This window comes from Anser anser (assembly GCF_964211835.1).
Source record: "Anser anser genome assembly, chromosome: 1".
Lineage (NCBI taxonomy): Eukaryota > Metazoa > Chordata > Aves > Anseriformes > Anatidae > Anser > Anser anser.
In genome coordinates this window covers 64,423,904-64,440,014 of record NC_139720.1, presented here as the reverse complement: position 1 = coordinate 64,440,014, position 16,111 = coordinate 64,423,904, and the positions used below count along the sequence as shown (strand labels likewise).

General features: G+C 43.1%; 1 protein-coding gene across 4 annotated transcripts in view; it reads right to left on the bottom strand.

Annotated features, from left to right (window-relative positions):
- The window catches only part of DENND5B (DENN domain containing 5B), a 110,413-nt gene that overhangs the window by 25,960 nt on the left and 68,342 nt on the right, over positions 1-16,111 (bottom strand). For 3 of the 4 annotated variants that reach the window (XM_083820505.1, XM_083820503.1, XM_083820504.1), the window contains 3 exons: positions 12,684-13,220; positions 11,068-11,299; positions 9,018-9,168 (listed from right to left, as the gene is read on the bottom strand). In XM_083820505.1, coding sequence (XP_083676631.1) covers positions 9,018-9,168; positions 11,068-11,299; positions 12,684-13,220 — 920 coding nt within the window. Of the gene's footprint in view, positions 1-9,017; positions 9,169-10,144; positions 10,232-11,067; positions 11,300-12,683; positions 13,221-16,111 lie in introns of all 4 variants that reach the window. The other variant, XM_083820506.1, reaches the window with a different exon arrangement.

The window sequence follows — 16,111 nt, the reverse complement described above, 5'->3', positions numbered from 1 at the left end:
GGTTTGAAACTGAGCAACCCCACAACTCCCAAACATCCAAGCTTCTTTGTGCCAGATACTGTAACAGAACACAAGATAACTCCGTGCCAACGAATTCAGAATCTCAAGTGATTGCAGGGTTTCTAATAATAACACAGCATTCTGTCAAATCCTTGCAAACAAAAATGTTCAACTGGTGCAGAGAATAAATAAGTTAATACATTATTTATAGAGGAAAGCTAAAATAACTGTGCATAAAACAACCTATCAAGCATTAAAAAGAAGTATCTTAACGCACATGAAGGCTACATCTTCAGAATGATATAAATTACTGTGGCTGTGCTTATTAAAATAAAGAAATAAATGCAGTGAAAAAAATAATAAAAAAGGCCTGTAAGCCCTTCAGTGTCTTCATGAAGTCCCCTCTGCCTCTCTCTTGCACCCAGAAGTTAAAGAGCAAAATGCAGCAGGGTTTGCTTGGTGAGCCTCTCCACACAGGTGGGTATCTGCAGGAACAGGAGTCACCAAACCCCACACCCATCCATTTCCACATGCGTCCCAAACAGGAGCATATACAAACAGGATCTGGGATCTGAACTACTTGGGCAAGGATTTTGGGCTAGCAGTGTGTAGGTGGATGCAAGCCTGGAGGAGGAGCTTGCACGGAGCTGGACTTGGGTCATGAAATGGCTGACGAGACACTGGGGAGGTGCAGGAGGCCCGTGAGAAGTGCAGGGATGTAACCCTGCTCATCTGAGCCCTCCAGCTTCCAGAGAGCAAGACACGTACTTAACTGTCTCCACCAGTTCCTCCAGTGAGGCAATCAAAGACCAAATTTTGGCTGTCTGGGTCCAAAAGGTTAAAAAAAAGTCACAGGAACTGAAGTTTTTATGGTCAGAATTGAAGTCTCTTCCCACCTTCCAAATAACATCAAGAAAACAAGTGCAAAGTAAGAAATAAACACCTGGGTCTGCACATAATTATGGTTCAGCACTTCACCATTCCATATGACAAGAAATTTATTTATAAAACCCTGTAGCCTCAAGCCTGTTGTAAGTAAATGAAACAGCCCAATAGGTGTCTGAACAGGAGGCACTTATACCTTCTCAGAGGAACGCATTACTGACATAAGTGTCTCTGCACCTCCTCAGAAATCTTAAAAATATACAACCTGTGACTTTAATAAATCATCACATTCCTTGCAAAAGCAACACCCAACGCCTCATCAGATGACTGAGAGGGGAAGAAAAAGGCATTCTGATAATCTCGGCAAGTTGAAATATAGCAAAAACCCAACCCCTTGAAATAGAGGATAGCAGAATTAGAACTGACTTTAGCTGCCTGGCTCTAGATACCTCCCATTTGTTGCAAGTTAATACCAAGCTTACTTTTCACACAACAGAATGCCAGTAATACGCCTAAATTTAAGTTATGAATCATGTATTGTCTTTATCATATATTTTTTTTGCTGTAATTCATGTTATATATTCTGAATTCTAGACAAAGATTTGATCCCTTTCCACTTGCATTTCTGCAGTTACTGGAAGATTTAGGAATTACTACAGGCGTCCTTTGAGAGAACACGTCTCACTGAAGGTGAAAGTGGAATAAAACCCACAGAATAATTACAGGTAATACACAGTCATTAAAGCATTCTCAGTTAATTCCAGCCAACTGGGAGACAGCACAGGCCATTCTCCAGATTATTAATCAGAACTATTTGAACATTTTCAGCATACAACCGTAAAGATCATTAGCTACTTCTGAAGGAAGAAATTGCTGTTCATTAGGTGGAGCAATTACACGTGCAGCAGGCCACGTGGCCCCTCTTCCCCAGCTGCCAGGCTAGGGAAGAGAAGCTCTCGAGTGCTGGGTGAGGTCTGTGCATTCGGATGCTGCTCTGAATCTCTCTGGGAGATTTGGTGAAGATCTAACAGCAGATAGGCAGCATTAAGCAGCTAAATCTTTTAAAGCCTTTTCTTTACTGGGCTGCATAGAGTAATGCTTAAATATCACAATAACCATTCCCTCAGCCCCTCATCAGCATAGATCACATTTTTGCCCTTCAGCCACTCCAAATGATTCCAAAAGCGGCTAAAAGCCCTCCCCACCTCCTTGGGGGTTGCTGAAATCACATTTGGGTGTCTGGAGCTGGACTCGTCTCCTGGCCCTGCCGTAGGCCGGCTGCCTCATTCACACCTTGCCTGGTGCTGCTAACCAAGAGAGGAAAGCTGCGCTTACACAGGCAAATGTGTGTTTGTTTTGAGCCCTGACCCTTGGGCTTTTCCATTAAACCTCCTGGTCACCCTACGAGTGCCCACATCCCTACGGAGTGGTTGCCAGAGGAGACAAAGCCCCCCCTGGCTGGTCCTGAAGCTGCCCAGCCTAGGTGTTGCCCAACTATGCCCTGACCCGAAGAAATCCCCCTCCCTATTTTTTTTAATATTATTATTATTTCACCTGCAGAGCCCTGAGCACAGGCTACTGGCTTGTTTCATGTATTCCCCACAGCAGAGGCGTTGCTCCAAGCACCAAGTCTCTGGGGGCAAAGCAGCTGCAGCTCAGGTGCTGTGGTGCAGAGAGCCCAGAGACACGCTGCCTATGTGAAGCAGCAAGAAAAAACTCTTTTTGGTAGTCTGTCCTCATCTCCTGATGCCCGTGCCCAAAGACAAATGCTCTTCCCCCTCAGGGACTGCGAAAAAGCAGTGATATTTCAGAGTAGGGACCAAGGAATACCGCGTGCTGCTCAATATAGAGAAAATAAACAAAAGGCTCTTCACTGGAAGTGTCTTCAACATCAAGACTGTAAGGTCAACAACAAAGTCAGTATCATCTGATACCACATTAGACCCAGCAAGCACACGAGTAGGTTTGCAGAGGGTGGAGGAACTATCAAGATGGCACTTGTACAACACAACACTTAACCTGTGATGCTGGATTTCTGTAATAAAAATGGAAATACAGTCAGCATCAAAACTGAACTGTCAGAAACCAGTCTAGCAGAACAGCAGCCTGGACGTGCTGTACTGCAACCATGTGTTCATCTCTTTCTCCCACTGCCTCCCCTTCCTCCCCCTCAATTCAAAGCTCCATGAAGGCATGAAGAAATGAAGCCTACCCAAACCAGCCAAGGGTGCAAAGGGCAGGATATACATTGCAGTAGGTGTAACACGCTGCCAGAGAACAAGAACGTGAGAGGCATCTGAAAGACAACTTCAGTCTCACACACTGATTTAACTAATATAGCCATTGCCATGAAAATCACTACTGTAATTTACAATCAATTTACATTGATAACAAAGAGAGAGGTGGAAGGAAATGAATGCACTTGTCTACAGGACAGAACCTAAATCTCCTCATAGAGATCATCTCCTGAGGCAGACTGCTATTTAGGTCTGCAAATCATTGCAATGCACCTTTTACATACATACAGGAATTATCTGACCGTGTTTCCGTATTCATAACTTAGCACACAGATGTACCATGCCTCCAACAACCCTAAAAGCAGGCACGCAGTCTGCAGGCATTAAACACAAACTGCACGTGTAACCTGCTCAGGCTAAGGAGCAGTTCGTGTGGGACTACACAGAGATTGCACGTCAAACCCATGTTGGACCAAACAAATTAAAAGGAAGGTCATATTTCCCTGCGAACTTCAATTCTGCATAGTTATTATAAAATGATATATTAACTGAAATAAGTTAATTGCTCTTTTACTGCCTTGCACTGGTTGAGCCAAGGATCAGCACGCAGAAGGCTCACTCATCCAGTTCCAAGTTCCCATAACATGAAATTCGTATTTCAGAAAATGTTTTAAAGCACTTATTGTCGAAGTCAGTCACATTATATTCTCAAAAATGAATGTATTTTGTATGTATGTAACACGAAGGGTTAACATTTCCATTGCACCTGTCAGTGGTTTGCTCTGTTAGGTTACCTAATGTTATTGTAAGCACTTGTTTCAGATTTTCATACTTAAAAGGTGAGCTTTCACTAAGCACGAAGTTTAAATAACATCAGTGTTGTGTGTGGATGGCTCAGTGCTGACTCATGTCTTACTCAGATGCAGTGCAGAGATGTTACTCTCTACCACTTCAAAGTGCAATTATCTGGCTTGATTTAAGAAACAAAAAAACTTCAGTGAAGCCTGCCAGCCTTAAAACAGCACCCAACATGTCAGGAGGTAGAAAAAGCACATATAGTAAGAAGTACTCATGAGAGGAGAGACAGGTCATTTGTCACACAAAAAATAAATTGGTTAAAGCCAGAATGAACTCTATCATCATATACAGATTCAAAAAAAGGATACTGCTTTGCATAACATAAATCATATTTTCTTTAAAAACGTTAGCCACATTAACTTTACTGAATAAGCAAGCACTAGTTCTATTTAAAAATTAGGAAAACTAATGGGCGGATAAAAGCTGGGCAGCTCCCAGCACGAAGGCAGTGGTGGTGATGGAGGCCACAAGGCTGTGCTCACACAAGTTGCACCATAACCTGGATCACAAAGATGAACCAATCTTGTACATTCTCAATGCATAATTTTTACAAGTAAATACTGACATAGTGATGAGGTCAGCAAAATGCAGCACAGGAACAAAAACCTGCAGAAAGCAAGGGAATATTTTTGAAATCTGCTTTACAGGTAAGAAGAATGTATCACTTAGCTAAACCCCGAGGTTAGGAGGCAAACTACAGAGGGATCTGTGCTGGAAGACTTGCACTGTGCTCTCTTCTGAGGGTGGCTGCAGGTAACGCAGGACACAGAGGACAGACAAAAGCACCAAGTTCACAGGATGCCAGAACACGAATGAAAGGACTCAGAAGAGAGAAGTGGCCAGAAAAGAGGAAATGCACAGGTCAGGAAAGAAAGAAAGTGTGAAAGCAGGGCATAGATAAAGAATGTGGAAAAGAAACAGAGCTAAATGAAGAGGAAGGTTAAAAAATGATAATCTAAGCCTTTTTGTGTGTAACAAAGCAAAACCTTCCCTCAAAAGATAAAAAATAAATAAATAAAAAACAGTTGCTATTGTGGATAGCACTACAAATTGCCAGAGTGCTAATATATTCCCATGCTTGATGTGCAATCAGTGTTTTCCTCTGCAAAATTTAATCTCATTTATCAAGCTTCTTAGTACAAATTAAGTTACAAGGTAATCAATTAGATTGAAAACACAGCTTGCTTCATTGTTCTAATTCTGCACTGTAAGCATATTCACCATCATTTAACAATTAGCTAATCACAAACCATGAAGTGTTTATGTAGCTTGCCTTTTTGTCATTCAAATTCCTTTCCTGAATTGTTGCAAAATGTATCAGCCAGTGGAATCCCAGATAAAATTTCAAAAGCCTGGCAGAAAAAATACATGGGAAAGAAGAGGGGAATATGCAGAAATCACAATGTGGTGCTGGTGTTTGACAAAGGAAAGGACAATTCTGGAAACTGATGCTTTTTTCCAGGCTGGTAGACACACTGCCTAAGTGGCTGCAGCCCATTTCCTCCTGGGACACTTTCTAGGAAGACTTCTGCAGAAACCACTGTTTTAGGAGGTTACAGCACTGTGGACAGGACATTTTTGAACTCATAGAAAGCTACAGCTGCTGCCTGCAGATTTAGAAAGTTTTCCTATGAAGTGGGGGTTGTATCAAAGGGGATGAGTGCTGAGAGAGTATCCCAAGCAGGACACTGCTGCCTGATGTGAAAGGGGACAGAATTGTGCTTTGTGGTTGGCTTTTTTTCCCCTTAATTGCTGTTGGTGGGATGAATTGCTCTTTTCCTTATATAAAAATATATTTATTTTTATTTAGACAAATATTTGGACACAATAGTTACCATGTTTTGCTTAAGTTTAGGTCTACATATTCTGCAGTTAAAGTCTTTCTGTGTTCTGGCAGTTTTGATCAAAAAGATGATTAGGGTATTTACTGTATTTACTATAATTACTGTATTTCTGAGAGCCTATTCTTCAAATATATGGAGTTTTGTTGATGGTGGAGGTTTCTTTTTAACCTTACTGAAAAGAAATGAAAAATTAAATTTGGAGTTACTGTCAGGGAGGTTTTGCCTAGCTGAGCAAGTCAATATTCCCTGAGCACCCCGGGGGAGAAGGTACAGACCAGCCCCGAAGACACCAAGCAGGCACCTGCAGCCTGAATGAGCTGGCCAGAAGAGGAGCTCATGTGAAAGGGGCTGTCTTCCCAACTTACACTGAGCAAGCAGATGAGCAAAAGCAGCAAGAAGTGTAATGCTGGCTAGGGCCAGAGGAGCACAGGTCCACCCCCCTGTTCAGCCTCCTAAAGGACATCTTGGGGGGAGAGGGAGGAAGCAGCAGAGTGACAGAAGTAGGGCAAAGCAGGCTGCTGAGCATGGCTGCAGGCTGACAGATGAAACATTATTAGACTTCGCTTTATGACAGACCTCGGTGTTTTAACACTTATACATGGTAATGTGACCAACGCTCGTTCCCAGCTGCGTTTAGGTGGAAGTGATCCAACGTGACTGTCAGCCCTTCCTCCGTCCCCAAGACCTGCTTGCCGTGGCCAGCAAGCAAGAGCCAGACACCTCCTCTTCCAAACACAATTTCCGCCTGTCCAAGCAACATGGTTGTCTGGGATCACACAAAGGACCTAGGACTACACAAACTAAAAATATTCGTTCTTTGCATTATATTCCTGACCTAGATATAATACGATACTTATAACAGCCCCGTGACTGTGACAGAGGTACCTTCGCCTCTCTGTCTCAGCACAGGAAGAGAATAGCTAGCAAATATTATGAGCTCTGGTTATATGTTTGTTAGCTTATTTGTCCATAAAGGGAAACAATAAAAAACTGATTGCTAGCCAGCGAGGACAGGTTTCCATTAAAATAGCTTTGAAGTGGTTTATTTGCTACTGTCCAAGAACAACTGAGTGGAGCATGGGAATGATTTTTCTCTCCTGAAAATACACTTTCTTACAACATTCAGGACAAAATTCACTATATAAAATTGAAGTCTCCAAAATTATTTCTGATCTACATATTAATTAATATCTTTTGCATTAATTTCATCAACACATGACCATGTGTACACACACAAGCTACATCCGAAGTGCCTGAGAATGAAGCTGAAATGTTCTCCTCCCACATGCCCATACTCAAGGCTGAGGCCTGTGTGCAAATATAACATAGCTCCAAGAAGCATATACTGGGAAATTCAAATTAATTTTGGAAGGCTACAGTTCAATCGATTTTGTGGTCAAAAGAATTATACTGTATTTGCAGAGAGCATGAAAAGGCTATCTATTGTATCTGTGGGTGTAAATTCAGCAGAATCACATGTCTCAAATGGGAGAGAAAGAAAGTCCTCTCAGCTGCTCACATAAAATGCCAGGAATCAAAAAGATTAAACAGATGGTCTTGAGATTTTCCAATTACAAACCTTTTTGGCAATATACAACTGGAGGAATTCCAAACATTTGTCACTTTGACATCACTTCGCAGTAAGTAATGGGATTTTTGTATTTACAAATTCTGAAACATGCTGCAATTTGAGGACCAGAACCAGGTAAATCAAAAATTATCACTCAAGGAGTTAAAGTCACATTTTAGAATAGGCACAAATCTAATAGAAGTATCTTAAAAGGCACAAAGAAAACTGTTTTCGGTTTAATGCTTATTCACAGAATCAGTAAGATTCTGTGACAGAGCCTGAACATACAAGTAACTTGGAGCAGGCTGAGCCTGCTCACGCTGTTGCTGACACCATAAAACTGAAACTTGGTGTAAGAATAAAAGACAGACTGCTAAACACATCTTCCAGAAGTTGAAGAAATCCTCAATTTCTCAAGGAAGCATTCATTACCTTTAAACTTCCATCTTTGCTTGCAAGATGACTACAAAGAACTTTGAAATAAACATTCCTCCTTTTATTTTTTTGGGTGTTAACTCAAAAACTAATTGCAATTCTTTAAACATTCAGTGCTTACGGATATCTTATTTTAACATTTGCAAGTGTTTTGCATAGTAGGTGATTAAAATAGGATTAGCTAGCACTGGGGGGTACAAAAGATGTATAAATAGAATTGAGTGGGCACCTCACAGAGGATCTTAGAGCAGCGTGTGTGCATGTCATTTTCTGAAGAAGAGCTAGCTTTCAAAACTTGGACTCTCACTGTGCTCTACCTTGACCTTCTACTGAAACTGGAAGTTAGGGTCTGAGCTAGTCATTTTGCAAACAGTAATCATTGATGCACAAATAATTCCATTTTTTTAAGGAAGAAGGGGAAATAATCTTTTTCTGGGCTTGGGGGGAAGGAAAAATGTAACTTACAGCACTTACTCCACATTATATTGATATAGAAATCATGTTAATTTCTTGCTACAGGTTCTCATTTTACATTAGGCAAATTAACTACATAATGATATGCTCAATTCCACAGCTATAGGTACCCCTACCTTCATATCAAAGCACAGCACGGAGCCTAACTGGAATCAGAAGAGTCACCAAAAAAAGAACCACATACTCTCCAGCCTCACTGGATTGTTGTTCCAGGTTACTCCAACCTGGAAACTGAAAATGCTACAAAAATCTTTGGGGCATATAATAATAGTTAAAGGAAAGAGAGGAACAGAGAGGGCACTAATTCCCTTCTGCATGGTGACGTGGAGGCTTCAGTACCAGAATTTATTTCAGAATCTGAATTTTGGCTTGGGTTTCCAAATTATCCTATTTAGTGCAAACCAGAAAACTAATTTTAAATTTATTATGACAATGATAAAACTAAAAATATGTATGAGGAAACATGGTACTCACCACTAGAACAGAAAGTAGTACAGAGAAACCTTCACAAAACTAGAACTAACACTTTCCAGTGTAACCCAAACTACGGCTATAACTTCAGAATTACCTGGTAGAAACCAGAAAAGGAAAGAGTTGCTCTGGTTTCTTTACACTGGCCAGAAACCATCCAAAACTGAGACCGGTGTCCATTGATGCGGACCTTTCATAAGAAAAACCTACTTTCAATTCCAGAAAATAAAAAAATATGCTTACTTGTTGTTGGTAGGTCCCGTTGCTAAGACATCTGATTGCAACTTTGGGAAAAACCCTTGTTCGTATTTCCCTTGACCAATCTTCATATCGAGTAAATGCGGGTGGATGGCTGTGTGATCGATCTTCATCAGCCGCTGCTCGATGGACTGGGCTGCAAGTTATACCCACAAGTCAGCAACCCCGTCAGCGAGCTACATGTGCTACAACAAGCAGTCATGCTCTGATCCCGAGTAAGACTCTAAGAAGTTAAAAATTCATCTTACTCCCTGAAATCCAACACTTAAGGGAGAAAACACCTGTGCTGTTATTTTGTTATTTGGGGTTATCTGGACACGAGCAGTGCTTGGACAAACAGGTTAGCTGTTAGGCAAGCTGGTACTTGAGGGAGCCCGCCGGGGGACATGGTGGGTTACAAGCTGACAAGGGCAGTGCGAGCTTCCCCTGCAGCTCGGTGTTCGGCCTCAGCGCTCCTTCTGTCGAGATGCCTGGGGCTGGCTGGGGCTGGAGCAGCCCTCTGTGAGGGCTGGGCACTTTGCTTTGCCCCAGAGACATTTCCTTGGGCAGATGCAGCAGGGTGATCCCCGAGTTTTGCAGATGTTTGGCGCCTGTGTGATCCTCCTGCTGAGGGTGGATGTGCTACTACTGGCTGACAGGCTGTCAAAAAGCACGGGTAGCCAGCAAGGCCTTGAGGGCAACAAGCAGACATCTGGACGTGGCAGAGGCTACGACAAGAGTGGAGAGGGCTCCCTAAAAACCCCGGTGCCACTGAGACCGGTGGAGTTTGGTCATGATGTGGCACGAGGGTTTCACCTCCGCTCTCTAGCAGAACACAAATGAAACCTGTCACCCTCTCACCACTGAGTCAGACGTGCTGCGAGCCAAAGGGGAGAGGGGGCGGTGGGGCAAGAGCAGCATTTAATTAACAACTTCAGTATGCAACTCCAGTATTTTTTTCCCCCTAAAAAAAAAAAAATCCCTTTGGAGGTTTTATTTTGGAGATAATGGCTGGGTAGTGTGGGGACAGATGGTTTGAAGGGTTCTGAAAATAGTGGGTTAAACAAACAAGTGCTGGAGTGGTGCTGGGCCCATGTGTGTGAGTGGCAAATATGAAATAAAGTTGGCATTACTATCAGTTTGCTGCTTTTCAAGACACAGAAAATGAGGTTCCGGTGCCACAATATCTACCAAAACTAGACGTTGAATAGACAGGCGACCTGTAAATTAGAATTGTTTTTAAACAGAAATAGTTAACCAGATATAGGAATTCTTTCTATTTGTCACACTTGTAACAGGCAAAATGCGCTCAAGCAATTAGAAAACTAAAAAAAACAACAAAAAAACCCACAAGAAATGTGCTTGCCTCAGTTCATTAATTTGTGTCCCAACGAATTGAAGAGTGTAATTTCCCTATATTACTTGGAAATTAAATAAGTACTTGCACAGTAAGAAACTCAAATGTAATTTGAAAATACGTCCCGTGACTATAGTGAAAAAAACATCCTGATCCGGAGCACACAGCGTGTTGTTTGCTAACACTGCACATCTCCTGCTGGAGCTACCAAATGTGCCACATAGGATTACGTCCCCACTGTCCCCCACAGCTCTGGCCAAATGGTGTGAGCCCAAACCCCTTCCTTTTTACAGGAAGGGGGAGATGAGGTGAGTGGCCCAGGCACTGGGGCTCAGCTCCTCAGTGTGGCTGATGCTGGTCCCACCAGCGCAGCGAGGGGAGGTTCTGCTGGTGGTGGGACAGGAGCTGCCTGGAAGGGGATGCAGTGAGTTTCCGCATGCATCCCAGGTTTTAGCTTGTTTTTTTTTGTTTTTTTTTTTTTTTAAATGGGTGAGCTCAGAGGTAAAGTAGAGGCTCCTGATATTTACAGCTCGTAAAAGACCACTGAAGTTTTTGCCTAAGGAACCACGGACACTGCAGAGTGCTGCGCAGGTAGCTCAGGCTTCCTCACTGGTTGCTGCACTCCCATGACCGAGGACCTGTATCTCCTTGTGGCTGACATTGTACTTCTGAATATTTTATTAGCCCATCCGAACATACCTGCTTCCTTCAGAGTGCTGCATTTCTGATAGTTGGATGTCCGCAGTGCAGGGGCCCTTACATTATACAGCCTTATTTTCTCAATTCGGGAGTCAAAAACTCTCAGGAAAGGGTCCTTCTCTTCCCACTGGGAGATTATCTTGTTGTCTATGAAGGTTGCAAACATCTGTGTTTCGATGAAGTGCGACAGGAATGGGAGGTAAGGCTCAGGTTGGTCCGAGAGGAAGGAAGCCTGAAATACAGAGCAGGGCGTTAGTGCCACGCTCCCGCTGTCCTCTGACATGACGAGCCGTCCTACAGCAGAGAACTGATGCAGCAGCCACCAGGAAGGCTTGGACAAGGCTTTGCCACCACAAAAACACCCCTCAGAGAGGATGGGATCCAGCTACAGAGGGGTATGGCTCATGGGTCACCTCTCTGGTCACAACTGTGAGAAATAAGGAGCTTGGGAGGCTTTGTGACAGCTTGCGTAAGGGGAACATGGAGCTGCTGAAGCACAACCTGCACTGCCATGTGTTTCAAAGCAGTCTAGGGGCTACTGCCTGCAGGCACAAGCTGTGTGTAACCTGTGCGTGCCCTTGTGGGACCTCTGGTCCACACACCCCTGCTTGGGACCAGGTCTCTTACTGAGGTGTCATATTTATTTAGGGGTGCACAACGCTCTTCAGCTGATATTCCTCAGTGAAGTTAAGCAGGGCAATTGTTCTTGAAATTCCAATTAAATTGAGCATGTGCTTAAATCTCTAACTGAGCTTTGAAAACCCTCACCTTAAAAGCCCATTTTATTGTGTAAGTACTAGCAGAGACTGCATAAACAAACCCTGACTTCTGAAAGCCACTACTGTTCAACACCTAAGTACAAACAAAAACAATAAAAGGCATGGTAGTGATTTTTTTTGTTTTTGTGTGTGTGATAAAAAACTGACTGAAATCAATATTTAGCCTGTTCTTTACTATTTATCCCTCTGACATTCTCCTCAGAGTAGGACTTTTATCTATAAAAGCTGGTGGTTAAGAGCGTTATCTACTTTGAAAAGTCATTCAGAAATAATAATTGTGCAAGCTTCCAAACATTTCTCATTCCTCTTGCTAACCTACACTCTACTTATTTCCCCATTTCTAATCTCAGCTTCCTATTCACTCTTGTGTACACACTACAATGGAGCCATAACAGTACTCTTCTGACATAATGACGTGATAACCTTCTACGGAACAAGACTACATGTTAACAAAAAGCATTACTGTGAGATTAGGAAATAAAAAACATGAAAAAGTGGATTCGCTTTTTGTCTTGTGTGTGCACCTCTCCTCTCAGCAAAGCAAAGAAAAAAAGTCACTTTCCGTTGCTGCCCTTCCAGAAAACCCACAGGAAAGCCCCCAGTCAGTCAGGCAGCAGTCTGTTTACAGGGCTGGTACATGCCAGGACAGCTCTGAGTGGCTCAGCAGATCCACACGATTTACTTTGCCAGATGACCTGGCCCTGTGTAATCAAAATGGCAGATTCTGAAGAAAGGGAGGATTAAAGAGTACCTAGGCTACATATACATGACACAGATATTCACCCCCACCTCCTAGAGCACTTTTAGGTGGAAAAATAAATACAGAGCTATCTTTACTTTGTCGAAGTTCTGCATTTGTTCCCTGTTTGTCAGCCACGATTCCAGATCGGGGGCAGCCTGAATGACGAACGCCTCGTAGTCTGCAAACATTTGCGTAAAGCGGTTGGCAAACACCTCCCGGAGCTGCACGTTCAGTTTGTAGTCCCTCAGCTCCACCTCTTCACACTGCAATTTCACATCCTTCTCTTTTTCCACCAGGGGAGCCGTGATGGTCATCTTCTCCATCGTCACGCCCGTTCTCTTGGCGAGAGCTTGCAGGCGAGCAATGGTTTCATTGCCTTTCAGCAGCTCGTACATATTGAGGGCATTGCCGGGGATGTTCCCGTTCTTTTTGTCATTCACCAAGTCACTAAGGACCAGGTTCTTGAGTTTGGTGGCGCTGTCGCTGCAGTGCAGATTGCCCTCCGGTGGGATCCCAAACTGCAGGAGGACCTCAGAGATCTCCTGGATAAACTCCAGCTTGTTGGGGAACTGGGGGAATTCCTCTGGCAGTTCAATGAAGTGGTTGTCAATGTCCACAAAGCACAAGTTTGCCTGGAAGATGAAGAAAAGTTTCAAAATGGACACTCAGCATTGAGGGGGCTACTGTGCTAAGTAGCCCTATTTTCCCAGAATATTTCCAGACAAAAGGATAAGAGCACACATTTGCAAGAGACTTACTTAAGTATGGCTTCAGTAATGCTGAGGGCCAATTTAATACATTAGTGAAGCCTCCCCAGTTCGTTCTTCTGGGACTTGCAGATCCTAAATTTTCTGTTGCAAAGCCTTGATATCCCCTCCCAGCATAGCCGGGGAGGCAGCAGCAAGTGAAATGTGCAGCACCCCTTCTCAGCCCCTGTAAACACTAGCTGCGTAAATCACCACATCCCCAGGCTGCATTTTATTTTACCAGGGGCATCTGTAGTTGTGCAACCAACGAACAAAGATTTCACTCAGAAAGATGACGCAGGGGCAAAGCTACAAAAGAGGGTCCAATGAAAATCCGTTGTGATCATGCCTGAGCATACCTTGTCCACAGGAGACCAAGCCCTATTTCCCCACTTTCCCCGTTCCCCTGCTTCTGTCTTTTCATCTTGGAAGCTGCTTTGCCTGAGATACAGATTGCTCTCAGACAGCTTTTCTGTGCAAGGAGATGGATCTCAGCCCAGAAGATTAAAGCTAAGCGGAGACATGAATCTAGCAGAGCAGATACTAGCAGTCAATGGGGTGAGGGAAGCACCCTACATAAAAATTAATTACATTGCAAGTGCACCCTCAGGAATAATAGTAGAGTGAAAAACAGTAACTGGTGTTCTGAACTGTGGCTTACATCTGAAATTCAGTGAGTGTACCATGCTGAATAAAATCTTAAAAGAGGCCAGATTCTCAAGGTGCTGAGCTCTAAAGGGTTTCACCCTGGCATTAAGCTGAACACACCACAGGGCAGCAGGAGCAGGTCTGTGTTAGTCTGACTCGGCCACTGCCACAGCTCCTCCAGCTTCTCTAAGGCATGTTGACTGCTCTTTGCTTCTCACAAAATGCTGCAGACTAAGGGTATTAGTAGCCATTTGGTAGAAGTACCCCTTCAGCTTACTTTTTCATTGTAACTTGGACTGCATTTCTTCATACAAAACAACTTGCTTTAGCTAACTGTGTAGCTATTAAAGAGTTATGGATGCGTTGGTATGGTTTCTTAGCTCAGGGACTGCCTTCTTATCTATCAATATTTCATTTCAAAGGCTTTTTAATTTCAGCTCTGCATATCATTTGCAAAATTTGAAAAATGAGATTTGGATTCAGAACACCCTTAGGGAATTGGTCTCACTTCTCTCTTCAAAAACATCCGATGATTAAAGTTAATGCAGAGGGATTAGTAACCTTAAGACAGCATGATGGCCAGTTGTTAGAATTTTTATCTCTAATGTACAAATGGTTTATATTTAGACCAAAAGCTTGACAAGGCAGCCCCTGGCCTGAACAATAAAGGAATGCTAAAGTGAACAGTGCTTCCTCCATGCTTGCATGTTGAAGGACATTATTTTATTTTTTTGGTTGTCTAGAGGAATTTGAGATTCAAGATCTTCCCAGTTCAATGCCCCCTCTTTCCCTCTCCTACAGTTATGGGACTTGTGGTGCCTCTAAATGCTGGGCTGTTATTTTTTACCCAATTGTTAAACATTTTAACAGGGTGTTTTTTCACTCCCACAATTACTGTTCCCTCATTGGAAATATTCAATTTGATATTCCAGTGACACTGCAAACCCATCACATTAAAATTTTAATTTAATGAAAATGACAGCTTAATCTGCTAACTAAAAGCATATGACTAATAACTTTAAAAAAAAAAACACAGTAATTATGTAACATTAATATGGTTTTACCGAAAAGCATTATTAGATAACAGCTTCATTTCCACACCAGTGCAAATTTCATGTGATTGGGCCATTGTATCCAAGAGGTAAGATTTGATTTGCAATGCTACCTGCTACCTAAGCTCAGAACCAGTCACCTCCACCTAGCACCTGAAATAAATCTATATTAAAAACCACATTATCCTTGCCCTGTGTTTATCCCTCCACTTCCACATATAATCTCTCCTTCTTGCACGTTCTCCTCCACTGCTGCTCCCACTGCCCGCTCAGTAAGAGCGCCTGTTTGCAAGCCTCTGCCCCCTGGAGAGGTCCCTGCATGGACAGCAGGTGCTGTGGTGCCACAGCTATTCTTATGAAAACACCCATTTTAAGGAGAAACCCAAGTTAAAATACCCAACTTGCTCAAGAGATGGGCCCTAAAGCAGTCACATTAAGGAAGCAGAGCAGACTAGCAATATCCCGAAGATTTGGCAGTGTGGAAAGTGATCAGTGGCCAGATGAAAACAAGAAGTTTCAAACGCTGTGGTCAAATTCCACATAGGAAAAATCTCTATTTCACTCTCTACCACTGGTGACCTCAACACTGAGAGTCAGTGGATGACCTCTCCTTCCTTATTTTCTCTGGGGAAAGAGTGATAGACAGGGAAAAGTCCTCATGTCCCATTGCACATGGGACAGGCAATCTTCAGTGCAAAAGACCACCACTGGAGTGAATTTCTAAGTGGTTCACAGGCCATATATTAATGCAGCTCTGGCTGATTTGAGGCCAGGGTGCTGGTCTAGTGGTAGACCTCGACCTAGACAGGATGCAGGTCTTTACTTGTGGGTGTGATGAGGCTGGCAGGATGAGGCACGCTTCTCATCGGGCAACAGGGCGACAAGGACAATTTTAAACCATCTAGCTACTGTACCTGAGATCCAGTTTCATAAAGACCATCCCCAAATTAAATGCTCCTTAGCCCTCTGCAACAGGACCGTGACACTGACAAAGAGTAACAAAACATGCTGAAGCCTGTGATGTAGGAAAAGCAGAGAAACTTTAAGTATCACAGCATGTAGTAGAAGAACTTAGAA